This window comes from Antennarius striatus, chromosome 9, assembly GCF_040054535.1.
Source record: "Antennarius striatus isolate MH-2024 chromosome 9, ASM4005453v1, whole genome shotgun sequence".
Classification (NCBI taxonomy): domain Eukaryota; kingdom Metazoa; phylum Chordata; class Actinopteri; order Lophiiformes; family Antennariidae; genus Antennarius; species Antennarius striatus.
Window position 1 is genome coordinate 6,539,689 of NC_090784.1, and position 27,725 is coordinate 6,567,413.

General features: G+C 41.5%; 3 protein-coding genes across 7 annotated transcripts in view; 2 read left to right on the top strand and 1 right to left on the bottom strand.

Annotated features, from left to right (window-relative positions):
- mbpb (myelin basic protein b) overlaps positions 1-4,441 on the top strand; it is a 37,081-nt gene extending 32,640 nt beyond the window's left edge. For both annotated transcript variants that reach the window (XM_068323768.1, XM_068323769.1), the window contains exon 4: positions 4,143-4,441. In XM_068323768.1, coding sequence (XP_068179869.1) covers positions 4,143-4,441 — 299 coding nt within the window. The remainder of the gene's footprint in view (positions 1-4,142) is intronic.
- On the top strand, positions 4,431-19,055 carry LOC137601541 (myelin basic protein-like). 3 transcript variants are annotated; one of them, XM_068323766.1, is made up of 5 exons: positions 4,431-4,689; positions 12,698-12,802; positions 12,964-12,990; positions 14,993-15,076; positions 17,661-19,055. In XM_068323766.1, exons 1-5 carry the CDS (start codon positions 4,570-4,572, stop codon positions 17,691-17,693), a joined length of 369 nt encoding a protein of 122 aa, XP_068179867.1. In that variant the 5' UTR covers positions 4,431-4,569; the 3' UTR covers positions 17,694-19,055. The 3 variants fall into 3 exon arrangements, with proteins under 3 accessions (XP_068179867.1, XP_068179868.1, XP_068179866.1); XM_068323767.1 differs by lacking the exon at positions 12,964-12,990; XM_068323765.1 differs by lacking the exons at positions 14,993-15,076; positions 17,661-19,055 and adding an exon at positions 13,753-13,971.
- A 1,286-nt stretch (positions 19,056-20,341) lies between these two features.
- Positions 20,342-27,725, bottom strand: part of LOC137601853 (zinc finger protein 236-like) — a 52,940-nt gene continuing 45,556 nt past the window's right edge. For both annotated transcript variants that reach the window (XM_068324302.1, XM_068324301.1), the window contains exons 31-32: positions 24,527-24,700; positions 20,342-21,303 (exon numbers count right to left, since the gene is read on the bottom strand). In XM_068324302.1, coding sequence (XP_068180403.1) covers positions 21,182-21,303; positions 24,527-24,700 — 296 coding nt within the window. In that variant the 3' untranslated portion in view covers positions 20,342-21,181. The remainder of the gene's footprint in view (positions 21,304-24,526; positions 24,701-27,725) is intronic.

Sequence of the window (27,725 nt, forward strand, 5' to 3'; positions counted from 1 at the left end):
CCCCCACCCCCATCAGCAAACATGTCATTCATAGCATAATTATTCTCAAATTATCAAAACATGGTAGACCATCAGACAGTCTTCAATAACTTGCTTTCATGTCACTCTGACTTCCTGTTTTTTATCAGGCTATCTTCGTTTATGTCTTTCTCTTTCTGCTCAGATTTCATAAAGCTTCATATAATGGATCAGCTGACCTAGAACAAGGCTCTCAACTTTCATCTGTGGTATGCTGTAGATCAGGGGTGTCAAACTCATTTTCACTGTGGGCCACATCAGCATAAGGGCTGTCCTCAAAGGGCCAGATGTAACTGATGAATGTAACTCAATGTAATGTAATGTAAATGTAACTACTCTTTAATGTTAAATAACTCTATTATTCAATCAAGTTACAAACATTACAGTTACACAGAAAAAAATGTTTGCTTGTTGCTCTATTATAACATAAATCCTTTTAATTTGTCAGGTTATTAAACCCACAGAACTCCATTAATCAAGGATCGAACTTTCCAAGAGAATAAAGAAAAATAACATAAAACACAAGTTAGAACATTAACTCTATTCATTGTCAATGTTAAAATGGGCCTAATAAGTGCATTGTGGGAAATGTATTTTCTGACCTTTAGTGCTCTCGCGGGCCACATAAAATGACGTGGTGGGCCAAATTTGGCCCCTGGGCCTTGAGTTTGACACATGTGCTGCAGATGAAAGCCAAGAGCTATTTCCTGTTGTTGCAAACAACAGGAAACAATAACCCCCCCCTTTCAGTTGGCCTAGAAGGCTCCATTTCCAACTCAGACTTCCAAAAATGCTGTTCAATGTCTGCTAACCTTTGGTCATCTTTGTGGCTTTTGGACCCATTTGCTGGACCACTGAGAGGCAGGTCTGTAACATAAATAAATGAATCTTATTTGAACAGGAGGACAGCACAGACAACATAGCATGTTTCTGTCAGTGTTATATGTCGAACTGGTAGTTAATTGTCCATTAGTGGTGTTTGTAGGCTGTGATTCCTCTGCATTGCATGTAGTGATGGACTTCCGTTGGGAGGAAGAAAGAAATCATTTCTGATGCCTCTTCCTTCACGTAGTACTTTAGGAAAGGCATAAACGTGTGTTCATTCCTTTGTCTTGTAGTTGTTAGTTTTCAGATTAGAACCCAGGATTGAGTGATTTCTTATCGCGCTGAAAACTTTTACTATATTATTGAGCATATGTCACTGTGGAATAACTGAAAAGACTGATTAAGTGTTTCAATGCCATTCCTAAGATCTGCTAGGTACTGATTGGCTGTTTCATATAGAAAAAGGGAATTAAGACCTATTAAAGTATAATGAACATTAATTTCATGATAATTTAATTTCAGTTGAATATTTAAACTGGAATAGCTTTTACTGGAATACTACCCACTCCCTTGTCACTTTCTTCATGTAGTTGAAACCGAAGCAGCTTAGTAATCTTTCACAAAGGCATGTTTTTACAAACCCCATGCTATTTTATTCAGCTCACTAGCTGTATATTTTCATAATGGAAGTTTGATTTGCATGTGCTGAAAACAGCTGAACCAATCATGAGCTGCCATTAAAGTATCATTACGCATACTTTAATGGAACTCTGTCAGCATCCGATGAATCCGATGAATATCATTAGCACCAATCATTAAGTGATGTCACTGTAAAAAAGAAATGATAAACAGTCTTCACCTAATCTAAGCAGTGTTCAGAGATCCAATGAAATTACTTCATGATAAGCAGTGGAACCACAATAACACCACTGTGTGATTTGGGCTTTGAGCCGATCTGGTTCGAGTCTCACACTCATCGACGTGTCTTCTTCTTTCGGTTGCTACTAATGTGTGTGGGAGGATTTTTATTTTTGAGCAAACCATAAGGGCTGCAGAGTTCTGATTAGGCAGAACACCAATACCGGACTTAATAATCACCAAGTCATTGGCGTTGATTGATGATCCTATCAATGCACCATATTGTATTGTGCCATTGTGTGTGTTAGGATGCTAAATCCACCTAACAGCTGGGCACTGAAAGTCTGCTTTATCGGCAAGTTCAGTCTTTGCAGGATGTTTTTCTCTCTGCTTAGATTAGAAACTGGATCAATAAGTGATGGATGACAGAAGTTATATCAAAGGACTCATGGGCAGAAAATCAGTAGCTCTCTGAATTATTCTCAAGTAACAGCCCCACTAGCTCTGCTGAGAAGGAACTTGATGATATGACATATTTACTGTTTGTGAGTTCATATCAGCTTTATTTAGTTAGAGTACATTTGTTCTAATTCCATGTGGCTGAGGTGAGGATATAGCTCCATGTAAACATCTTATTGTATTGTTTTTATTATTCTGCAGGAGTCTCTTCATTGATCCATAAATATACTTGTAATATGCAAAGAGACTTTTGAGTATCGCTGTTGGTTACCGAGATCAGAAGGAAGCTTCTCTTCCTGGTGCATCATGTTATCCCTGGAGTTCTTTGGATTTATTGAAACCACAGCAAATAGCTTTTCAGACCAATAAAAGAAACACACATTCCAACATGCCAGCAGTTCCAAAACTGTGCAGAAGTGTAGGAGAAACCACAGCCAGCTATTATTACATCTCAGTTGTTCAGAACTTGTTCAGAAGTTTCATTTTGTCCATCACAATAATTCAAACCATGTGATTATAATATTTTTCACATGCACTGGCTCCAGTCCCAGCTTTCTTCTCTTTGCTTGACATTTACTGTTTCCTTGGTGTTAAAGCTAGGTTTTTATTAGAAATATATTTTTTGAAAGCCGTTGAACGGGATCTGCCACCTGCATTAATGAATGTCGCTGTTAACCTCTCAACAATTTTCTTTGCAGTGGTTTTTACTGTCTCCGACTCTAAAACGGCCAGTTTTCAAGAATGACATTAGGAGCAAATGAGACACGCAGAGTGAGATAACTTTCACTTAGTACATTTTACTGCAGTGTTTTGTGCGTGTGTGATTCAGTCTTCTCTGTAGGAATAATGAAATGGTATAACGAGAGCATTTTTATGAAAGCCTTTTCACTTATTCTTGCAGAAGGTGTTTAAAAGACAGTCTTTAGAACTCTTCTCAATGAAACTGGAGCATTTTATAATGAAGCAGAAGATAAATGATATTAAATGAGCATGCTTTTGTGCCTGTTTACCAGTCCAACCACGAACAAACAGGTTTGAATGTTAACAATATGTACGCATCTATCACTATCCATCAGTCTCTACTGTCTCGGGCTGTGACGGGCCTGCCGCTTACAGCAGTGAGGTTAAATGAATTCATTCATATTCAGCCATATTTTTATTCAAACTACATCCATATTTGATAAATGGCTTCCAAATCCCCCTGAAGGGAGGAGAATGTGGGTGTTGCTACATAAGCATAGTAAAAAGAACATTTCAAATTGAACCTCGATGTAGCATCCGTCAAAGAACCAGCCTTTGCTCTGCACTCAGAGCGAGGTCTCGTAGCTGCTGCCCCAATCAGATAAGTGTCATCACGCATCGGGTCGAAAATCCATACTTATAGGAGTTATTTTTGTGACACTGGGCTCTTTGTCTCTCTGTAATAACTATGCAGTTCCAACAACAGGCTACTGTTTCAGCCAATAGCAGCATGCAAATCCTCTGGTGTAGCGCTACACCATTTGGTCCAGTACAGTGTGGATATTGTTTTGGGGGGGGCAGGAATGCACTGGATGTCCTCTGCTGTGGGAGCTGTCCAACTTAATGGGTAGCTGTCAACGTGGAGGAACTAATGAAATGAAGGACTCATTGTTTTGGACAGGGAGTTGACTCGGTCATAAAGGTGATGCCGCCCGAAAATATCCCGTGTCGTGTGAATCCATCAGTCATAGTATTAATAAACCTTTGAGAAGGGCTTTTCAGAAGAATTATCATGCGTTCTGCGCTCGCCACAATCATCTAATAAATATTTAAGGTTTTCTTGTTCTTGATCTGTTAATGTTTAGGTTTTGCTATGCAGATGTGAATCTTTAGTTCTGCTGGTGTTGGCTGCAGCAGGAAGGGGTGCGGTCTCGTCAAAAAGGCCCCATTGTGTTGCTACGTTGGGTTGTGTGCTGTGTGCAGGCCCGAGCCCATAGATGACCCTTGTTGTCTCCACACAGGCCTCGGTGAGGCAGATGCGAACCAGAACAATGGCTGCATCTCCCAGAAGCCGGCGGTGACTGACTCCACAGGCGCTGAGGGCCCCCGCCAGCCTTGGACTCTTGCCAGCACGGCCGACCCTGACGCCGCCACGCCACGCCCCCACCTGGTCCGCCTCTTCTCCCGAGATGCCCCGGGGCGAGAAGACAACACCTTCAAAGACCGACCCTCTGAATCGGACGAGCTGCAGACCATCCAGGAGCACAGCGGAGCAGCTTCAGAGTGCGGGTCGGAGAGCCCCGAACAGGACCTAGAATAGGCTAGCTTCTTCCCCTCCCTCCCTCTTTTTTTCTCTTTTCCCTCCTTTGTTTTTTTGGTTCTCTCATTTAAGAGAGTGACAAGAACCCCACATTTGACAAACACAAACCACCAACCACTAGTACAAACATGGCATCTGCAAGCAGCTCCGCACAGGCCGCTTTCGGACTGGGCCGCAGGAAGAAGAACCCCGGCCTCCTGGATCAGATCGGAAACTTCTTCGGAGGAGACAAGAAGAGGAAGAGCAAGGTGAGGAAGGAGTTGAGGGGCCTTCATTTGTGTCTCAATTCATTCTGCTGATTCAACCCTAGAACCACCTCAAATGGTCTCGAAAGAATTTGTCGCAACATATTTGTCAAATAGATTTGTGTTTATTTACAGTTGTTTTAATGGTGAACCAAAGTCTGACATTGTCCTGAGTTTCATTTAACAAATCAGTAGGCACTGGACTGGTCACTGGATAATGTCTTTGGTTAAGGTTTATTTTAATTTTTTATCGTAAAGAGGATGTGACTTAAGATGATTTAATGATGTGTTTCGATATTCTGTTTTTTCCCTGAATGGTACTGACATTAGCAGCATTACTCTCGACAGTTCGATCTAAACATCCGTTGTAAATGTGATTTGTTGGCATTGTTCACTTCCTGCTTCAAGTTATTTATCGGCTCATTTGTCCATCTGGAATTTAAAACAGTCGAGTTTCAAGTCAGGTGCTTCGCGAAAAAATAATGATGAGGATGAGGGAGATGTTTAAATTCGTTTTTTGGATTTTTGTCGAGGCATTAGGTACCCTGCAGCGTACGGACTCTGTAGATCTTCTGTGATAAGTCAGCCACAGGGAGGTACTACACTTCACTCCTGTTTGCGTAGTGCAACATTGATGGTGTTAGGAAAGCCTCAGCTGTCAGTCGGATCTCAGACGTGAGATAAAAGGCATCAGGTCTCTGGAAAACTGACAGCAATTGCACCAACAAACGTCTGTCAAAACAGCCCGAGAGGAGACGCTTCAGAGGAAACAGCTCCAGATATAATGTCCTCAGAAGGAATGTCATCAAGATGTGACCAGAAGAATTTACAAATGCACAACGTTCCACACAGGTGGAATGTTTTGGTGCAGAGGAATAAATGATCACATGATGTGTTTCTAGGATTAAGAAGTAACAGCTTACAGCTGTTTTAACATTAACACTCCATACATGTTTGTGGTTGCATCTTAGTGACATCTCATGTTTTTTCTGACACTTCCTGACGGTTTACCAAGAACTGGCATCTGTAATGCCGACACCTGACCTGGTGGCTGAAGAAGTCCTCGTATGAACACCGTAGCATTCAGATGAGTCACTTTCAGGGTTATTATGCTATACCTGATGGAAGAGATATAAAATGTATATTAACTTATAATGGAATATGTTAGAATAGGGGCATATTATCACCCCCTGTTTGGGAATAGAAGTGTCTGCCTTCTGTAAAGTAATAACAGCTTATTTTACCCTGAAGACTGGTGATTATAAGGCCTGCATTGCTTACTTTTTACTCTGCTGTTGTCAGGAGACTGCACCAATTTTTACCTAGTGTAACAGACACATGTTCCTCTGCTGGTGAAGTGTCCATCTTTTCTGTGGCAGGCAGAGTTTTCTGTGTGCTCCTGGCTCCAGTTTGGCCATTAGCTTGGACAGACTGGATGCACTTCCATGTAATTGGCTGCTCAGTACTGCTGCCACGACTAATAAGAACCAGACCGGAGCTTTGTTAGTTCCTTTCCAGTCCAGTGACTTCACACTCAGTGATGCCCTCTGGAGGTGGTGTGAAATTGGAGTTCGGTAAAAGTCTTCAGTTCACAGCAGCATTGAACATTACTGTAAAAGTCTTATTCCTGGCAACACTTTGCCTTAAGTCTGGTGTAAGATTGATGATGAAAATGGTTTTATTTGTACTGTATGCTTCAACCATTTGCAACCTGTTGTGTTTATCGATAGATTTGCCTGTATAGATTGTACAAATTCAAAAGAACAAACTGATGATTTCCATCATTTGGGCCTGAGACAAATTCCCCTGCAGTATTTTGAGTTCTTGTGATTTATTTCTTTTAATCTTTATTCCATTAAGTTGTGCATCTCTCTTCATGCTGTCCAAGCGTCCTCAAGCAAAGTTATAGAGATATATATTTATCTATTCACCAAGGGTTTGCCTTCAAACGATGAGTGCTCACATTAAGTGAATGACAGATTTCTAAGCCCCACCTCTGTTGCCTCCAGCGAAAAAGTAAAACTGCACTAACGTCCTGCTGCAAACGCTTGTGTAACCAGCAAGAAATACTCATGAAGACAGATTTTTTTCTCAAACTTAATTTTTCATCCATTCCTCTGTCTGTGTGCACAGATTCTCCACAGACATTCTAAAACACACACTTAGATTCTTAGGCTGCAGTATTAGTAGGTGTGCATAGTTATTTGACTCGTTTTACTATCTGGTAGATGTAGAGCCATTAAAACAGATCTCTTGTACTTTTATTATTATTTGTTTCATACATGTGCATTATTTTCATTCCAAGCCCAAGTCTGAAGTTTTTAGAAAATATTTAAACAGTATACATACGTTGTGAGATGACGGCAAAAAACTTACTCCATTACTCAGGATATGAAGCAACTGCAGGAAATCTGCATTTGAATGCTGACAGGCTTTTGGTATAATTAATATCTAAACTAGAGGGGAAATTAGGTTTGCATGAAAATCAGCCATTGTGGAAAAAAAATTGAAGACTCTTAAGGACTGGAGAATAAATTCAAGTCCTAATTTGCATATTAATTTGTTGGATAGCAGCCTGAATCAGTTCCTTAATGCAAAGCGGGATTGATTGCTGTTAATGAATCCAGCTTTAGTGGAACAGCTCACAGTCCAAACCAAAACTGATGTGATGCTCTTCCGACCCCAGCAACTCGAATGAAGCCCGTCACATCAGTTGGCTCACCTCAGGTTCACGTGTCTTCGACCCAGTTGGAGTGTTTTGTTTGGAACCACCACTAGGATCCCTGCTGATCCCTGAAACACCTTCAACTTTGCAGCGGATACTTGTAAGCGTTTGTATTTCTCGTGAAGTGCTGTGACCGTTGACCTGTTCCTAACATGATCCTGTTTTAACTTTTTAAATTCTTGCTTGATTAAAACTCTTTAACAACACCCTCAGTTCTGTCTCTGGTTTGTTTTTAACTGATCATCTTGTGTTGTAAATGTAAGAAAAAGTGTTCCCACTTCTGCGCTAACAACTGGAAGCAACTAACTGGTTTGTCATTACTGCAGTTTTGAAGCGATTCAACTTGAGCCTTGTTTACACAATGTTTCTGCTGAAAAGAGAGGCTTTTTTTTTTCTTTAGCTTTTCAAACCTGTGTATTCTAAACAGTTTCCAGACATGCAGATTTGTAGTCGAGGGTTAAAAGTGCTGTAAAATGTATGCTAAAGCAGTGATTGGTGGTGTAACCTTTCAAACTTGACACCCCAGAAGAAGATTACACTGGTGGTTCAGCAGATCTATGGTGGAAGTGCATTAATAAACCCATTAGAATCTGTCTAACTTCACAGTACCAGTATTACTTTTAGTTTTTCCCATTTACATGATGGTGTGGTGGCATTTTCACAAACTCACCCTCTGGAACCCATCTTCAGAAGTCCGTAAATGAATGGTGAAAACCGAACTAGTTATCTGGTTTTGGAAGAACTGATTGAAGTAGCCCTTTATTTTAGTCTTAATGGACAAAACAGACTTTAGTATTAGATAATAAGAGCAGTTAATGTATTCTACAGTTCAATCAATGACAAACAGAAGGAGTTTAATGACAAGCAGAGCTACATTTTCGCTCCACTCTGATAATCCCGTGTGACAGATGACTGGTCTGATTTTGTGTGAGACTAAAGATTAAATGTCAAGAAGAAGAAGATAGGCGTCTCATTCTTTGTGCGCTGTTTGGGCTGATGGGTGATGGACCCCAGCGGATTGTTCATGTTTTGTTATGCACAACCTGAAATTCTGATCGCTGAACCACATTTGAATCGTCTGAAGTGTTTGCAGTAGTAGCATGTTAATGAGGATGACTTCACGTTTAAAAAAAACACTCATTTCACTTTCATTGTTTTCAATCATCAGAGACTCTTTAAGTTTGTTTAAAATGTAAATGTCTTTTTTCATCCTTTGTGAGATGGATCAAGACACAGGCTGTAATCACTGGCTTATGAAAACAACGGCAGACGTGGGTTTTGTTTTAATTTAATGATCGCTGCTCTAGAATTATGTAGATCTGTTTTTTTTTATTTGTGCATAAAAGAAGACCTCTGTTTCAGGGACTGTAGGAAAATTCTACTTGGGAGGTTGGCTGAACATTTTTTAATTTATTTTTTGAACAGAGCTTTTAAAAAGAGTTATTTTCTGCACGTATTTGGCATTTATCTCAAGTTTTAAATGTAGAAATACAATTTTTGAAAAACATTCTCGAGTGTAAACCTAATTTTGTCAATTTTGACGAATTAGTCAAACATTGATACCTTCCTTTACCCAATAAAAGAAACACCACTCCCCCCCCTATTATTTGGCAGCCACCACATGGTCCCTAAGAAAATTAGTCTTCATTCCCCATCGGTTCTGTCTGACAGCACAGATAATTGTTTAATTCACCTCCGTTTTGTTTGATATTTGATCTTGTGAGGCGGAAGACCTGATAGCCTTCAGAGGGGAGCAGTGAGCTACAGCTGCCATGTTTGCTTATCTGAACAGCCAGCCAACCTCTGTGTTTGTCAGCCCCCACCCCTGTTTATCAGCCTGAAAGACTCCAACTCCAACAAAAAATGTTATTCTTTCCTACTGTTTGAGTACGGCTGATTGTGAGGAAATGAGTGATGCGGAATACAGTAGTGCAGCCTTACAGGTAGATTGAAAGATGACCTGCAGATCTCTCAGTGCTGCTCTGGATAAAAGTTAAAAGTTACTCACAATGTTCTCCAGGATTAAACAGCATCAGTTATAGCTGAGGTTCTTGACCCCTGACTCAGTGCAGACAGATGTGATCGTGACCTTTTGTTTTTAATATCATGCGGTCTCATATTATGCAAAAATATTGTTTTTCATTGAGAGTTGGAAATGTCAGAAAAGTGCTAAGAATACAAAATAAGAATCCATTTGGTGCAAGGCTAGTCCAACATTAAAAAAAAACCCCAAAAAAACAAAAAAAATCCTGAAATTACAACCATTCTCATATCCAGACTATTAATATTAGACTAAGTGGACGGTTAGCTTCATGTAGCATAAAGATTGGAACCTGGTACAAGACCAGTCTTAGTGATTAACACTTTGTACATAAAGGAGATATAACAGCTTTAATCCTGTTGGCCTGACCATCAGGTATCGGTTTAGCATCATTGACCAGTAAAGCTCTGGATGGATGGATGGATGGATGGATGGATTGATTTTCTCAGGCGACCTTTTCTATCTATGAAGCTTCATATTTTATTTATCTGTATTAGAATACTTTCAATTCTCTTATTAACCCAGAAAATTAGATGAGACCCCTTAAGGGACATTTTAAAACCATTTAGTTTGAATCTGACAATAATCCAACATTAATTCAGTACGAGTCCTACATTCTGCCATTCTGTATTTCTTCTTGTAATCGCTGAAAGAAGAAGATTAGTGGCTGTTAACTCAGGGGAATTATTCTCTTCATTTACTACGAACAGCTTTCAACCTGACAACAACGACTGAATGGCATATGTTAAAGCACGTCGCTGCTGAACAATTGAACGTCTCCATCATGGTGAACGGCTTGTCGGCAGCTAATGGGAACCTGCTTTACTTCCTTTTTTCCTGCTTCAGTAGGTGTAGTGTTCATCTGACATTTTAATGCAGTCAGGGTGAATCGATGTCAACTCACATTTTTATCTTTCTAAAAGGTTAAAAAAAAAAAAAAATGAGGACAGAAAATGTGTTTTAAAGCAGCAAGGAGTCGAAAAATAAAGAGTCATATAAAAATACCCGCACAATTCACACAGCAATAAATGATCTCCTTTTTCTACTCCAGTCTCTCCTCTTCTGCCTCCCCTTGAGACAAGAAACAGCCTCCTGTAGTCTGTATCGTATCGCTCACATCACGACTGAAACAGACACACACTTATGCAAGAAGGCCTCATTAAGGGGTCGGTGTTGAAGCGCTGGAGGGGCCACAGAGATGAACGGCACACGAGTCCAACAATAACAGGAGAGCAGATTTACTCCACGGAGTTGTTTTTACAGATACAGCTTCTTCTTTTTTTTTTTATAGAAACAGAATTCCTTTTATGCAACTCTTGATTGTCTGAATCCATTTTGATATCTAAGCGGGAACCTTTCAATTTTCTTTTTCTTTTGTGTCTCTGACACTGTACTGATATCATTGTTTGTCTGTCCATTTACACCCCCTCCACTCCTCCTCTTCCCTTGTTGCCTTGTGGTTGTTTGATGTGGGGTAATGGATGTGAATCACCGACGGTGAGCCGTCCCACACAAACAGAAAATCACACGTCCGCTGTCCTCTAACATTAATGGGGTCAGAGGAAGGGATGAAGGAGGTAACGCTCATCGACACAGTGTGTGGGCGGATTATGTTTCCCCCTGTGGGCTGCAGGTTGTTGTTGCGGCTCTATATAAATAATAATTACACTTCTCACCTTTAATGAGTCTTTTTGGATCAGTTAAGAGTTTGCTTTTTTCGTGCTGCAGTTCTTTTTATTGAAAACCAGAGCACCATAGTTAGTGCTAACATTCCCTTTGTGATGTCTGACTCTGAAGAACCTGGCTGCACGGATTTGAATAATGAATAAAGAGTAATTGTTATTCCTTTGTTCAGATCCAGTCATTGACAGAAAAAAAAAATTAATTCATTTGACTCGTGGCCAAAAAATTTAGCTAGAGGTGATGGTCAAGGAGTGTCAAACTCGTTTTCACCGAGGGCCACATCAGTACATCAGGCTGTCCTCGAAGGGCCAGATGTAACTTATCAATGTAACTACTCCTTAATGTTTGACTGAATTTATTACTTATTCAAGTTACAAACATTACAGTTGCGCAGAAAAACCATGTTTGTTTGTTACTCTGGTATAACATAAATTTGTCAGGTTATGAAACCCACAGAACTCCATCAATCAAGGATCAAACTATCCAAGAGAATAAAGAAAAATAACATCAAACACAAGTTAGGACATCAACTTTGTTCAAAACGTTTTTGTCAGAGTTAAAATGGGCTGAATTACTGCATTGTGGGAAATGTAGTTTTGGTTAAAGCACAATTTTGATCTACTGTATTTATTTTTATACACTCTGACCTTTTGTGCTCTTGTGGGCCACATAAAATGATGTGGCGGGCCACATTTGGCCCCCGGGCCATGATTTTGATACGTATGTGTGTGTGTGTGTGTGTGTGTGTGTGTGTGTGTGTGTGTGTGTGTGTGTGTGCATGTGTGTGTGTTGCTGAATCTCAATCTGTTTGCTCCTGATTATCCACTAATACCTGCAAACAAAGTTCTCTTAGTTTGTGGTCACCTGAAAACAGCACAAGGCTGTTCAGTTTTCACCTCATCAATACCATTGATTGGTGGACGTAAACTCGTCTCGATGTGCTTCAGGCACACTGGGACGGGGGGAAACAAGTCAGGAGGTTTGTGAACGCTACAAATGGAAGCTGGAACAGTTTAGCGGTGAACAGGTTGGTAACAGAACTGCCCACAGACTCAAACAAGCGATGATTGTAGAAAGACTTTCTGCTCAGGATGGCAGGTGATACATGTCTGCTTTTAGTTATGTTTTTGACAAGGTTCCAACTTTTCTGAAATGTATTTAAGGCTTCCTTCATGAAATCCCACAGTGCTGCCTTTCTTTCTGAAGATATAATTGGATGTACTATCTTCTCGATCGCCTGACTTCAGGAGATAAACTGTTAATCTGATAATTATTATTATAAGAACCTGAGAAAATCCTTGTGAGACATTATTTCTGCGCGAACTTTCAAGGACTGTAAGGTCAATAAAGTTTTGATCACAAAGGAGCAGCTGTGTACTTAACATGTTGGTCTGTTATTTCTCTCCTCTCCTCTCCTCTCCTCTCCTCTCCTCTCCTCTCCTCTCCTCTCCTCTCCTCTCCTCTCCTCTCCTCTCCTCTCCTCTCCTCTCCTCTCCTCTCCTCTCCTCTCCTCTCCTCTCCTCTCCTCTCCTCTCCTCTCCTCCCCTCCTCTTCTTGGACAGGGATCTTTCCGAGGTGCCCTCGCTCCAGGCCCTCAGAAAGCTGCTGCCACCTCCCAGCGTAAGCGTGGAGCAGAAAACGCCGTGGTCCACTTCTTCCGCTCCATCGTGAGTAGAACCCACTGTGGGTGTGTTTGTAGGGACAGCGCTCTGCATCAGCAGCGAGACCCCCATCCTCTTCATCCAGCTCTATGTTTGTCTCTTTGCTCTTCTGCTCGTCTGTCTTTTCTCTCACAAACAATCCTGTGTTGTGATTAACTCCTCTTCAGGTGTCCCCCGCCCCTCCCAAGTCCAGGGTGAGTCTGCTCTGTGCTGCTGAATTTCACTCTCACACACATACAAAAAATAAATCCATAAATAAATACAGAATAATCTTGAGATAAATCTTTTTTAAGAACAGTAGAGTCAGAAGCTCATGATGTTCAGGGCCGTCTTCATTTACCAGCACCAAAGAGGAGGTTGGTTGGTTGGTTGGTTGGTTGGTTGGTTGGATGTCAGCCCTTTGGTGAATATCAGGATCCAGTGTAATTCAATTAAAGATCATTTATTCCGTTTTCCCTCATGATTAAAACAAAATGCTGAAACGGTTTCTGCTGAGCGTGGTGGGACAACGGGACGCGTGTCAGACAATATCGACTTAAATCTGGTTCGGATCAGAATGGAGAACCAAAACCTTTTTTTTTTTTTTTAAATCTCCTCAGCAGCGCAAACATCAACTTTTTTACACACATTTATCTCAGTCTAATCTCAACTGTTCGTGTATTTTCCTGCATTGTTTCCTGTATTTCTGTCTTATAATTTCTTGCTGCTAATGGTCACTAAATGTGTGCCCTTTTCAATATGAGCTCCTCCTTTCCCTCCTCCCTGTCTACCTGCCCCCTCCCCATCTCCCCCCACCTCATCTGCTCCTGCCCCCCTCATGACCCTGTGACTTTCCCCCCTGGATGGACTCTCCTATCTGCCTCCTCTCCTTCCCATCCTGCCTTTGTGCTGAGTAAGAAACTTACTTCTATTTGTCCCCACTCCCTTTCTTTGTCTTTGATTCTCTACTCATCCAGTGGAGACGACTAGCAGCCAAGATGGGCCTGGTAGGTGGTTTAAAAGAAACTGCGACAAAAACGGGTCTAATGCCTAATCGAAGCGAGGGGGAGCCAGCGAGGTCATCATCTGGAGCAGTGTTTGAGTGTGGCGCTGGCGTGACACTATTTCCATTCATTCTCCATCGACACTTAGGCAGCTATAATCTACCCACACATCAGTGATAACACCCTCATTTCCTTTCAACTTCAATCCATTTTTCAACTAAATCCATTGCCAAGTACATCATTTCCACTTCCATATCTGCATATATTATATGTCTATGATAACACAGGCGTCATGATGCACTTCATTACCCTCATTCCATTTCAAAAATGGTTCTGAGACAGACATTAATGAGGCTGCCTTTGTTTACTGCCAGCACTTAGTTTGAGGTCCTTGTGTATTAACGTTCAGGTGTGTGTGCTCGAACGGAAAATGACTCAGATATTTTACTATAAATATAACTGTGAAAATGTTTAACATAAATAGTAAAAGAGGGTTGTAGTTGGGTTTTTTTCTGATTGAAGGCAGGAGACTCACATTTTATGGAAAATTGAGCATCTTTTAGTTTTTTTTAAAATCCTTTTTTACATTATAAGGAATATTTTCTTGGGCTATTGCTCATAGTCGGTTACACAAAACAAGATTTTGTAGAATAGAAAGGGCTTGAACCAAACAGTCATTTTGACATGTTGTTGAAAGGTATTACCCTTGTGGGCTTAGTCATCCAACACTTTTGAAATGCTTCCAAAACAAAATACATTTGGTTTTGTGAATCTTCATAAATGTCGCTAACACACATTAGAAAACAATCTCTACATGATGATCTACATCTAATCATTCGTTCATTCATTCGTTCATTCGTTCATTCATTCATTCATTCATTCATTCATTCATTCATTCACTCATTCTATTGCTGACTCATTCTTTTGTTCAAAAAATATTTTATTCAGATACGAACCTTGCCAGAATTTAAAAAAAAAAAAGATTCTACAGTATAAATGAAATTGAGGAAATTGACAATCTATTCCTAGTTTTCTTCTATATTTGTTTTATGTTTAGACTTGGTCCATCTCTCTCCACATTACATATTTCCTTCTTTTTTTCTTAAAATGTTCCTCTACTCCACTGAATTTAATATGAATCAAGAACGGGCATCCATGTCCTCTGACAACCACCTTCTCGCTTTCCGTACTGACTCCTTTTCTGCTCCTGCAGGGTGACCAGAAGTCACAGTCTGCTAAAGCCAAGAAGGCCAGTGCAGGGGACGGCAAAGGTTCCCTGACTAGGATCTTCAAAATGGTAATAAAAAAAAAAAAAAGAGAAAAAGTCTGTTAAATAAGTTCCAAGTTTTTCTCGTTTCTCATAGAAAATGGAATCTCCCTCTAATCTCCCTTTTTTGTTTTTTCTTTCTGCCTCAGTGATTATATCAGCAGCAGAGTGAGTGTCTGATCCGTGATGGAGGGGCTCTTGAGTTTAACGCACTCCATATTTGTTCCATATACGTAGAATTCATCCTAATCTCATTACAACAGCAGCAGAATAATAAGAGGCTTTTAAACACAGGCGTTGTTCATGCTACAAGCTCTATTCCAGGGCTGATATAATCACGCTGAACATCATGGATCCACTTCCAAATGACCCACTGGGGCTGGAGCTAACATATAGTACCGGCTTTACATGGAGGGAGGTGTTTCTCATCTACATATAATGCAAGAACTCACTTTTCAAGCATGACTGAATCCTTCATGTAGGAGCCACTTCATATTATCAGCACAGTATAAAAGTGGTTCAGAATTCCCCATTCAGTAGCCAGCAAGGCTAAAATTCAGCTTCAGCATTCGCAATGTCCTGAACTGTCAGTGATGGTGACTCTAGAGTGACAAATTCAGCAGAAAAAAGTTCACCTTGGGTCTATTTCAGTAAGAAAATGAAACTACAAAAGACTGAAATCCTTTATATGGAGTTTGGGAAATGTGAATTGAATGTCTAAATCGTAGTTACTTACTCAAAAATAGAGTTTATGATTAAATATAAATGGTTGAAAATCTTTTTTTTTCCCCATTTCAATCTGGTATAATCAATAAGTTTATAATGACAACATATTTAAAAGTGAATTAGCACTGAATTAGTAGTTTAGGGTTTCAAACTTTGTAATCATTAAGGTTTGTGTCAAATAAATTATCCCCTCATTTTTATTGCAGACTGACACTGAGCTTTATATTGATCGGTTGTTATGCTAATTAAGAAATAAAATGTCAAAAGAAGTTATGGCACAGCTGCATTAAATCTGATACCTGTTAACGTTTACCCATCAGCCTTAGCGTGTTCACTGGGACATGCTTCAGACTACTTGGCCTTTTTCCTTTTACACATATTTTTTTCTAAATGATGTTTCCGTATGTCATGGAAATAGAGTAGCAGCTTTCACGCCCTGACAGTTTTGATTTGTCAGCCTCTTTCCATCTCTACATCAGAGTAAATCGTTTGGAAATCAGGGTTTCTGCAGCGCCTGAGTTGTCGGCTGGGAAATCGAAGTAGATGATGGACGTCTGCAATGTCTCACATCTTTTTAAAGTGATTCATCCGTGTTGACTTGAAGTTCCATCATAAATTCATGTGTGTTCCTTCCACTCATAAACAGGCCTGATGGGACTGAGTATAAAGACTTTTTTAAACTTCAATTAATTTTTCACAGTTTTTCCCATTTCTTACGTTCTGACATTTAATTTTCAAATCCATGCGTGCCTCTTTTAGAACAGATACTTAATTTAATCTGAAATAGCTGTAAGAATGGATTAGAACAAAAGCTCAGTCTGAAGCCATCATTTCATTTCACGGAATAAAAAGCTTCTCGTAATGTGGATTATCTTCTTTACAATCCATTTTCTGCCTTTCAGAAACTCCCACTACTTTCTGATCTGAATGAGAGACGGGAATGGGGAAAAAAGAAGTACAATACCATCTCAAACAGGGCTCTGAGATAAACACAGGATTCTTATTTGAAAAACCCTGGGGATGAGAAATGTAGAAAACAGAGCGGTTTTTATCTCTGAAAGGACAAAATGCCCGAAAAACCCACAAAGAAAACACATTTACAGCGTCTGAGGGGCGACGTGTGTTTCCAGATGTCACAGAAGAAGATGCAGCCTAATTTACACCCAACCTTTATTCCTCTTTATCTTAAGGGCAAACACAGCAGGAACTTCTTGTCATCAAAATCTTTTCAAACTGGAGACCTGCTTGAAAAAATAATAATGTCTTATTATATGAGCAGTGAAGGGGGGGGGGGACCCTAACCCCCCCAGGAAAAAAAGGGAACATAATGAAGAAAGGGAGTATAATGGATGGATGGATGGGAAGATTTGATTTTGATTTGATTTGACTTTGATTTGCGTTTGACTCGGACTAGTTTCAGTCATGGTGTCAAAGTGTTGATCTACTTTCCTGTCAGAGACTTCATTAATACCACCGGAGCGCTTCATTTATTTATTATCTCTTCTATTTATTTCCATTCTTGTGCATCTGTGTGGATCGCTGCTCACTAACCTGCTCCGTGTCACACTGAAGGACAGCTCTGATGTTTAACGTTCAGCCCTGGTGTCATTCATGAGTAAAAGCCTGGAGGATTTTCTTGAACGTTAGCTGATTTTTAAATCATCGATGATTCATGGTCCATCGCCGCTGGACGTTAGCGTCTACAATAACTTGTTACATAACAGCTCTTTGCTTAAGTACCGGTGAGATCTGCTCAAAAAGTCTTGGACTGTCGTCACACACAGAAACAAATGACTAATGGGCCGGATGCAAACATCACAGTCTTCCTGCGGCGCTGACGTCTGCCTCCTCCTCCTCGTATTCATCACATGTGTCTCATGTGTTGCAGGGAAGCAGGAGTTCTTCTCCAGCCAAACGCTGAGGTCCCTCTCTGCAGCCCCCTTCCAACAGCGTGAGGGCAGATGCTCAAGAACACGGGACTCAAGTGGGGAGAAAGGAAGAAAAAAAGAAGGGGGAAAATCTCACCACCCCTTGGACTCACCATCCCTCCGCCTCTGATAACACTCTAATGTTCACTAACTCACTCATGCCCCCTTTGCTGCCCTGCCCCTTTGGCTGGTAGATACAATCTGTTGCCCCCCCACCACTCCCTTGTATGTTTTGTGCCTCTGCAGTTGTCATGATTGGTGTGAAGTGAACTTTGGATCCTGTAGCCTCTCACATGTGCAGCCTGAATGACCCCTGACCCCTCGCCGTGGCTCTCTGTGCTCCTCTTGAGTTTCCACCGTTTCTCTAACCCAAAGCGAGACTAAACCGAAGCAGACCCGGAGCAGCTGAACGTCACGGCCGGTGCAAGTTTAACTCGACCGTCTTTGCCGATTGGAGACTGGATGAAAAGGCCGTGGTCGTTCTGTGTTTAAGAAAAGAGTGTTTTTTTAGTCCCGTCGCTCCGTCTTTGTCGTGCCCTGAAACCTTTTTCTGTGAACTCAAACACAAACCTGTGGATGGGTCTGTTTTGTAACATTATCGTGAGTCCTTTTGGTTCTCCTGTGTTTTTATCCACCCCACTGTCTCAGCTGTTGTGTTCAGTCCTGTTCTGAATGTGCCGTCAGTGTCTGTCTGCCGTTAGTGCCTGAGGTTAGAAGTGGAGAGTGTAGTGACAGAATAATTTCTAAACTGTCTTAATCAACCTGTCATCATTGGGGGAAAAAAAACAAATATTCATCTGTGATGTATCATTTATTATATAATGGCTCAGTCCTTATAAAGAACTAAACAGTGCTCTGTTTCCCGTCTATTGTGAGTCTGAATGGGAAGCGTGATGTTTGTGCTGCAGCATGATGCTAGATTCAGATATTTACTCATAGGTCAGTGTGTATTTTGGGGTTTTCTTCTTCACTGCTTCTGTCGCATTCACCGCGCCCACACTGTCTATGAACAAAAGCCTTCCCCCGAGTACCGTTTCCTGTCCACTACCAAAGCGACACACAGTTTCCTACTTCTAGATCTTTTAAAAACGCCACACAATTTCAAAAAGGTGCTCTGTGTCTAACCCTGTGGAGAAGATCCGTTCAGAACGTCTCTCCAGAGTTTGAAGCAGGTGTGTGTGATGTGCAGCTGTTATCCCTCCTGTGTGTGTGTGCATGGATCTTTGTGAGTGTTGCGTGGTGTTCTTTCCGAATGCATCATGTGGATGAATGTAAAGCTCCTGTTCATTACTGTATGTGTAATAAGATGACCAGCCACTTAACTTCCAATAAAAAAAAATAAAACATTTCAACTACCTCTGCTCTCTGCTTCCTGGAGCGTGTGACTGGAGAGACTCGTCGTGATGAAACCAAGTGGTGGGATGTGATAGCACCGGGTCACGTCACAGCGTCGCCACGGGGAAGGGCGTGACATAGTTTTTTCCACCAAGCCAGCCTTCACGATTCATTTAATAATCATTATTCATGTCTCTCAGCTACTGCTGATCGGAGGATAGAGCTCCATTCAGCCTGAATAGCAGCTTTCAGGTCGACCCACCAGTTCCGCCTGATGTTTTATTAAAAATAATTCTCATTCCCTTAAAATACTATCAAGCACCCACTGATAGAATTCTGCCAGACAAAAGATGCTGACATGTTTTTGCTAAATATAATACATTTTAGAAAAATTATAGTGATAATGTTTATTTCTTGTAAATATTTAGTAATTGGAGTTGAATTAATTTGAAGGTAAGAAAATAGAAAAACATGCATAAAAGAAACCAAGAAAATAGCCTCAAACTAAAACAACAACAACAAAAAAAGCCTCAAAATGGATGTTTATTCTTCCTCAGACAAAATTCCCAGGAATCTTTATACATAATCATTATACATAAAGAATCTTTATACATAAATAAATCTTTATACATAAATCTTTATACATAAATATCTTTACTCACTTTCTTGTTAGCGTTAGATGATAAGATCATTAACAATAAGCTAGGATTTGCATAAAAATCTACAAGCAATGGAGAAAACTAACTTGGCTGCCTCCAAAACAAAGTCCACCTGCCAAAGCAGTCCGAATCTCACTAATGAACACCATCTTTCTCCTTTAATTGGTGCTGGTGTTCAGGCTGGAAGCAGCGGTGTGTTCAGATGAAACAGGTTCTAACTGTGGAGAAGTGCTGCTTCAGTGAAACACGAAGATCTGATTCTGTTTCATTAGCGCAGATTCATACAGCTGATATGGACTCTGGAACTCTGGAAAGTTACAACAGTGATTATTCTGTTTGCTGCAATGATCATAAAGTACTAAATGGACAAAAACAAGAGTCGTTACAAGTTGTTCTTTTGTATTTGCTCTTCAAAAAGTCGATCCAGGTTCAGGCTTGAATTCACCACCGGCTCCATAAATAGGGAGGCTACATTTTCCACATATGGGAAGAACAAGTCCTGAAAATAACAAAGTGGTTTGACGGAGACAGACGAGGTGTTTCCCTTCACTGCCAGATTTATGTAAACCAACCCCCCCCCCCAGCAACAAATTGATTTCAAGTATGTAAGAATGAGAAACAAGCAATGCAAATTTATATCAAAATTAGTTTAATCTTCTTAATTTATACGGTAAATAGAAAATACATGTGCAAAAAAAAGAAAGAAATGAACAACAAAATCTGTACATTAATGTTTCAACAGTTTTTCCAAATAACATTTTTCCAAACCGATCTTTAATGTCGGAGATCATCAGAAAATATATGCAAATCTACCTTTACTATTTACAGAACAATCTACAGTACAGAAACTGACGGCGCTGCTATTTATATGCTAAGACAAGACGAAGCGGGATGCTGATACTTTTAGTCGATACAGCATTAAATGAAGAACTGGCTCTTCCGTTCTTCATCGACACAATAAAAATACGTAATAAACTACATAACATTTGGCCTGCAGATGAAATATGTACAGTATCGTTACATAAAAGCTGCTCTTTGTGCGTCTCTCTGCTAGCTGACCTCTAATGAAGACATGAGTCACTTTTTATCGTTTCCTCTCCATCTAGGGTCATCACCAGAGGGGCCTGGCTAATTCTCTGGGATGCCTGTGGTTATTGAACCAAATCTCTCCGGAGGTCATCATATATTGATGACAATCAGAGAGGAGCAAAACAGAAAAAAGTCATTAAGCCAATCAGAGAGAACCAGACTCCCCTTCCTTCACTGTTAATATGGATAAACAGCAGGGGGCTGCTACTGGGGGTAAAGCCCTTGACATACAGTGGATCTACAAATCTATAAATTCTCCAGTCTCTCTTTTTTTTTCTTTTCGCTAACCGAACAACCCCTCACAGAGGAGGAGATGTTTGGGGAAGCTTTGCTGTTTAGCTAGAGGTCATTATGCTGTGTGGTGTGTTTTTTTGGGGGGGGCCTGGTGTTGCTGATGGTCAGGGGAAGACATGCTGCCAGTCTCCAGATGGTTCAGGAACCACCTCCAGGTCCAGTTCTGGTGTGACCTCCACCTGATGCACAGAGTCTTCCTGACTCAGGGACACATCGTGGATCTGACCTGGAGGGAGAAACGTGGGAAAACAAATGATGGGTGTTAAGGTGGTGGGGTGGGTGGGTCCAATTATTTCAATAAAATAATGTCAGATTCATAAGAGCAGCACTTTTCAGTTGGTTTTCTGAAATCTCAAAATGTGTTGCGCAAACTCTAAAACACAGATGTGCCAAACACGATTCACGTGTTGTATGTAGTACGTCAGCTCGAATGAGTGACACACAGAGAGGTTCTACTGGCTCTCCTGCTGCAGGCCATGTGCTGAATTAAGTTTTACAGCAGGAGTCATTTCATTATCTCCCACTGTTTTTGCTTCCTGTGTCCGAAACACTTTGAACCCATATTCATCAAGTTGAAAATTAACAAGTTTGTGCCTTGAACCCATTTGTTTTTGGGTTTGTTTGTTTTTTTTGCAATTTTGCAGTTGAAATTATCTTCATTAAAGTAAACACAAAGCTTGAATATAAAGTCATATAAATTCAAGGCAATGAAAGATAAATCAAAGATCTGCATTTGTTAAACCAATGCAGCCCCATCAGTGTTCTTTCATTCACACGTAGTCAGAGATAGAATACTGGTAACGGAGATCCTGGTATTCCTTATTAAATACCTTTCTCAAACATTCAAGTAAGAGAGCCCTGAATATGTAAGCATGTAGCCTTATGTGCGTTTATGTGCAGAAGAATAATTCATGCTATGACGCACGGGCACTCTCAACACTACTTGGCTTTTTAAGTCAGACACAAAAATATGCCTCTTATTAAAAGCAATGCAGGGTCAGCAATTACATTTGTTCAGGGGCTCGAGTGTTTTCAACAAGCAAACATTAGCAAATCGTTCTTCAAAAACTAATATCACTTCACTCCACTGCATCAGCGTGAACAAACAAGAGAAACTCATAATGACCAGTAGACGGCAGCCAACTGCAGACTTCTTTGACCCCTACCTGGTTAGCCTAGCTACTTAGTGATGCTAACAGACTGGGCCTGTCCCACTGGACAGTATTATTAAGGGCCTGCTTCTTGTGAATACTATATATCGTATTCTGCAGGACCAGAGAGGAGCTTTAGCAGTCTGGTGTTGTGACGGTCTGAATTCAGTCACAAATAGATTACAGTATTTTCCGCACTATAAGGCGCACTGGATTATAAGGCGCACTGTCAGTTTTTGAGAAAATTAAAGGCTTATAGGTGCGCCTTATAGTGTGGAAAATATTCTTTTTTACTTCTGCCTTTTATGTCACCTGCCATTTATTTCTGGCTGTTCTGGATGATTGTTCTGGAACATTCAACGTTACTCACACTGCATAAAGAGAATATGAGCCTGTCATTGGTGGAGTAATGTTTGTTCTAGACCTCTGCCAGCGCTGTGCTCCCTCATGCATAGCTGCAATCTTTCTTGCAGTTAATTTGACAGGTCGCTAAAAACAAAGGTGAGTTGGTTTGCTCGAGGAGACAGGATAGATCCTCTGGGAACCATCACTGTGTGTGAAATCAAGCTAATCTATCTTGAAGACGTTTCACAGGATAAGTGAACCAAACGAACTCTCTGACTGGTGGGATCAAGATGAAAACTCTGGTGACCTTGAATTTTCAACCAGTTGTTTCACCAATTATTGTTCTCCTGACCATCAGACAGGCAGCCTTTCCTCAAACAGTTGCAGCAGTTACTTCTTCCTGCTGGGCTTTCAAACCATTTCTTGCTAGCGAAAAAAAAACATAACTGGAAATCTTTTCATCCTTGTATCAGGGGGAATCCTGACTTCTATAATAAGCATCGCCGGGGGGGTTACTTTCAATACCAAATTATTGAGCAATCACATCGGGGAGTATTTATGCAATGCTTGTATTCTCAATGCTTGTATCCCCAGATCCATATACAGACCTACCCGATGGACTGTGACCACATCAAGGAGGTATTATTGAATGACTCTTACCCGGGAGTTAAACAATATCTCACACATTTTCTCACTACTATCCAGCATGTTATCGCTTTGTTTTCTACAACAACCAATAATCACAGAAAATCACAAAGGGATGTCACTGTGCTCTAAACTGTGAAGCCAATCCCTTGCAACATAGCAGAAAATGGCTTTTGAAATGTTCTTCCTCCTGCTGAGGGAATCTCAGAGGAAACTTTTGAGGAACAGAGGCCTCACGCAAGGCAGAAGTAAAAAAAAAAAGAAAAAAGAAGAGCGGATCTACAAGCACTGTCATTCTCCACAGGTCAAATTCACATTTGAATGAAACCTGAACCAAGACCTGAGGAAATAATGATTTAACATGGAAGACGAGAACCAGATGATACACAGAGGACACAGAGTCGACAAGCGAGGGAGCAAACTTGACTGAGCTGTCATCCTCTACAATATAGCAGCGTTCGTAAGATGACGGGGAGTGTTTGTGCGTGTGTGTGTGTGCGAGTGTGTGTGTGTGCGTGTGTGTGCATATGCATTAGTGGTGAGTGTGTGGGCGGATTGAGTGTTTCCATGAGGCCCTTCCTCAACAGATAATGACAGGGATCATCAAGTGAGACAAAACAGACAGAAATGTTGAGCATAAGAGACATAAAATGTTCCACAGGGGAAGGTCAGCGACGGCCTGAAGTGTTCAGGGACGCCACTGACAATGTCCCGCTAAGAATGTCGATTATAGAGAACACGGGGACCCCGTGACGGCCTGGAGACACAGTCTGTTATAGAAACAGTTCTGTGCACTCTAGAGTCAGTGATAAAGTAAACCTGTATGTTACTAGTAAACTAGGACATTAGGAGTCTTTGTTCTGGTTCACAATATGGATTTAATCGCAATGCAAAATACCTGATTTTATTTTTCAAACACATTGGAGTAACTGCTCCTATATATATATATATATATATATATATATATATATATATATATATATATATATATATATATATATATATATATATATATATATATATATATATATATATATATATATATATATAATTTTTTGTCAGAAACAAAATGTTTTTTTTTATCCATCCATCCATCTTCTTCCACTTTTCCAGGTCTAAACCTGCACCCATCAACCTCCTCCAGGTCTCCATGTCCTGGGTCTCTTCCCAGTGGGACATGCCTGGATTTCCTCCCCCGGCAGGCACCCAGGGGCTAATATGAGCACATGGTCGATCCACCTCAGCTGACTTTCATCAACACAACCCACCCACCTCTTTGCACTGGTGTGACCCCAGTCAGCTGCTCACCGTAGCCATGTGATCTCTTCATGTGGTGTTTCATGTTGCTCTTCTGGGTGAACCTGATGCTGCACACCTCACACTTGAAAGGCTTCTTCCCGGTGTGTTTGACCATGTGGACCTGCAGAGCGCTCTTCTGGTTGAAGGCCTTGTCACACTGACTGCACTTGAACGGCCGCTCGCCTGCAGGACGACACGCAGGAGCCAGTTAATAAATCAGTGTTTGCGCATTTAAGATTTTCATTATGATGATGCTTTCATTATGATTTATTAAGGTATGCATTGTTGGTCTCTGGTTTAATTAGTTCTAATAAATTACCTCTTGATTGGAATTATGACTATGATGATGGGAAATTAAAAGACAGTGTGAATTTAAAGCAACGTTTTTCCAAACGTACATTTCACGACTCAAGAAGCAGCCTTGTGAATACGATCTACTTTTTCCTTCGTTTGCAAGAATCACTAACAAATAAACCGACTTTCATTTAAGCATCAATAAAGATCATGTGTGCTGTGGATGATTTTAAAAAAACTACAGTTTATTGGACAGGTGATACTGTAGATCAAATTACTGCATCTCTAGAGAACTTCTGCAGTTTGGGGAACATAATTACATAATAACAATAACAACAAGAGACGACGCACACCTTAAGGATGTTGACAAAGCACGCCTGAAATCTCAACTCTATCCAGCTGTTGCTTATGCTTGTTCTTTACAGGTTTTGGGGGGTTTCTCTTTCTGTAAAAGTGCTTTGAAATATTGATACGATTAAGCGCTTTACAAATAAAAGTTGATTGATTGATCCTGTTGCATCAGAACAGATGGACAGACAAGGGAAACAAGGGATGAAAAACAGCTTTTGTCTGACCACCAATCCAAAGCCAAAGGATATTAAACACGAACGAAAAGAAAAATCAAACATTCACACTTCTCGAGTTGGAACAGGTGAATCTTATTTAAAAAGGCTATTCAGATAAAAAGCCTGTCAAGTGATTAATAACCAATTACTTCAGCTCTAAATCTTGCTTTTGCTGAAATTGTTGAGGAGAACACAATAATCCCACTGGTGCTGATAGTAAAGGTGTGCTCAACAACAGCCTGATGAAAGACATCATTTAATGTTGCTAAAAGGAGTCACTGGGGGTAAATAGAAACAAATGACATGACATAACACAATGTCATGTACAGTATTCCATCTTCCACAGCTTATCTGTCATCGGGTCGCGGGGGCAGCAGGAAGACCCAAGCTTCCCTTTGTCTGACCGTATCCACCAGCTCTGACTGGGGGATGCCAAGGCGTTCCCAGGCCAGTGTTGAGATATAATCCCTCCACCTGGTCCTGGGTCTGCCCCGAGGTCTCCTCCCAGCTGGACGTGCCAGGAACACCTCCCTAGGGAGGCATCCCGGAGACATCCGCACCAGATGCCTGAACCACCTCAACTGACTCCTTTCCACGCGAAGGAGCAGCTGATCTACCCTGAGCCCCTCGCGAATAGCAGAGGATCAGATAGCAACCCACCTGAATAAACCCATTTCCGATCTTTCGGTCATGACCCATCGCTCATGACCATAGGTGAGGATAGGAACGAAGATTGAACGGTAGATGGAGAGCTTTGCCTCTTGGCTTAGCTCTCTCTTTGTGACAACAGTGCGGTAAAGCGACTGCAATACCGCTCCTGCTGCCCCAATTCTCTGTCCAATCTCACGCTCCATTGTTCCCTCACTCAAGAACAGGACCCCAAGATACTTAAACCCCTTCACTTGTGGAAGGACCTCATTCCCCACTCGGAGAAGGCAGTTCACCGGTTTCCTGCTGAGGACCATGACCTCAGATTTGGAGTTCCTGATTCTCTGCAAACCGGACCAGTGAGCGCTGCAGGTCACAGGCCAATGACGCAAACAGGACCACATCATCTGCAAAAAGCAGCGATGCAATCCTCAGGCCACCAAACTGTAACCCCTCCTCACCACGACTACGCCTCGATATTACTGTCCATGAAAATCACGAACAGAATTGGTGATAAAGCGCAGCCCTGGCGAAGGCCAACAGCTACTCGGAACGAGTCCGACTTATTGCTGAGAACCTGAACGCAGCTCTCACTACAGCCATACAGGGATTGGATGGCACTAAGGAGAGGCCCCTCACCCCCTTATCCCGCAGTACGTCCCACAGTGAGTCCCTGGAGACCCGATCGTATGCCTTCTCCAAGTCCACAAAACACATGTAGACTGGATGGGCATACTCCCAAGCCCGTCCAGGACCCCTGCGAGAATAAAAAGCTGGTCCGTCGTTCCACAACCAGAACGAAACCCACATTGTTCCTCCTCAATCTGAGGTTTGAAAATCTGCTAGACCCTCCTTTCCAGCACCTTGGAGTAAACTTTCCCAGGGAGTCTGAGGAGTGTAATGCCCCTTTAGTTGGCACACATCCTCTGGTCCCCCTTTTTGAAAAGAGGAACCAATACCGTTATTGTAGTGGAGAGGTTCGTGTGCACTAAGGATCCTGGGAGCTATGTTGTTGTGAGTCTTGTAGTCCTGGTAGGGTCTCCCAAGGCAAACAGGTCTGAGGTGAAGGGCCAGACAAAGAATGTCTCAGATGACGTCGTGAAAAAACGAGAAGGGAAACAAGTGCCTGGAGTGCCCTGCCTGGAGGAAGCCAGGGGCCCACGTCTGGAGCCAGGCCTAGACGGAGGGCCCGTCAGCGCTTTGTGGCCAGGTCTGCCACGGGGCCCAGCTGGGCTCAGCACAGAAAGGCAATATGGATTTTTATCACTTGTGTGGACCCAACACCCGCATGGCAGATCAATGGGGTCGGGTGCGCTGTCATACAGGTGGCAGTGATGACTGGGGGTCACGATGTGCCACACCCGGGCTGCAGAAGCTGGCTTTGGGGAAGTGGAATGACACCTCACTGGTGGGGAAGGAGTCGGAGCTTGTGTTGGAGGTGGAGCATTACCAGTTAGATCTGGTAGGGCTTACCTCCACGCACAGCCTCGGTTCTGGATCCTATAAATAGTCTAATTTCTTTTATATTCACATTTTGGGAGAAGCAGGGAAACTGTGTGTATAAACCTAAAATAAATACTCTATCTGTCCCTCTAACGACCAGAAGAGACGGATGGTCATAAGTGGCGGCCTGTCAGAACGCTGCTGCAGGAGGAGAAACTGTACGTGGGCTCGTGACCCGAGTGACATCTGTGGCAGGG

What these genes read in the sequence shown, in the direction of transcription:
- LOC137601541 (XM_068323765.1), top strand. Translation starts at nt 4,570, where the DNA reads ATGGCATCTGCAAGCAGCTCCGCACAGGCCGCTTTCGGACTGGGCCGC. An exon ending in TCCACTTCTTCCGCTCCATC is followed by an intron (nt 12,803 to 12,963) that starts GTGAGTAGAACC and finishes ACTCCTCTTCAG; the next exon opens with GTGTCCCCCGCCCCTCCCAA. An exon ending in CCGCCCCTCCCAAGTCCAGG is followed by an intron (nt 12,991 to 13,752) that starts GTGAGTCTGCTC and finishes CTACTCATCCAG; the next exon opens with TGGAGACGACTAGCAGCCAA.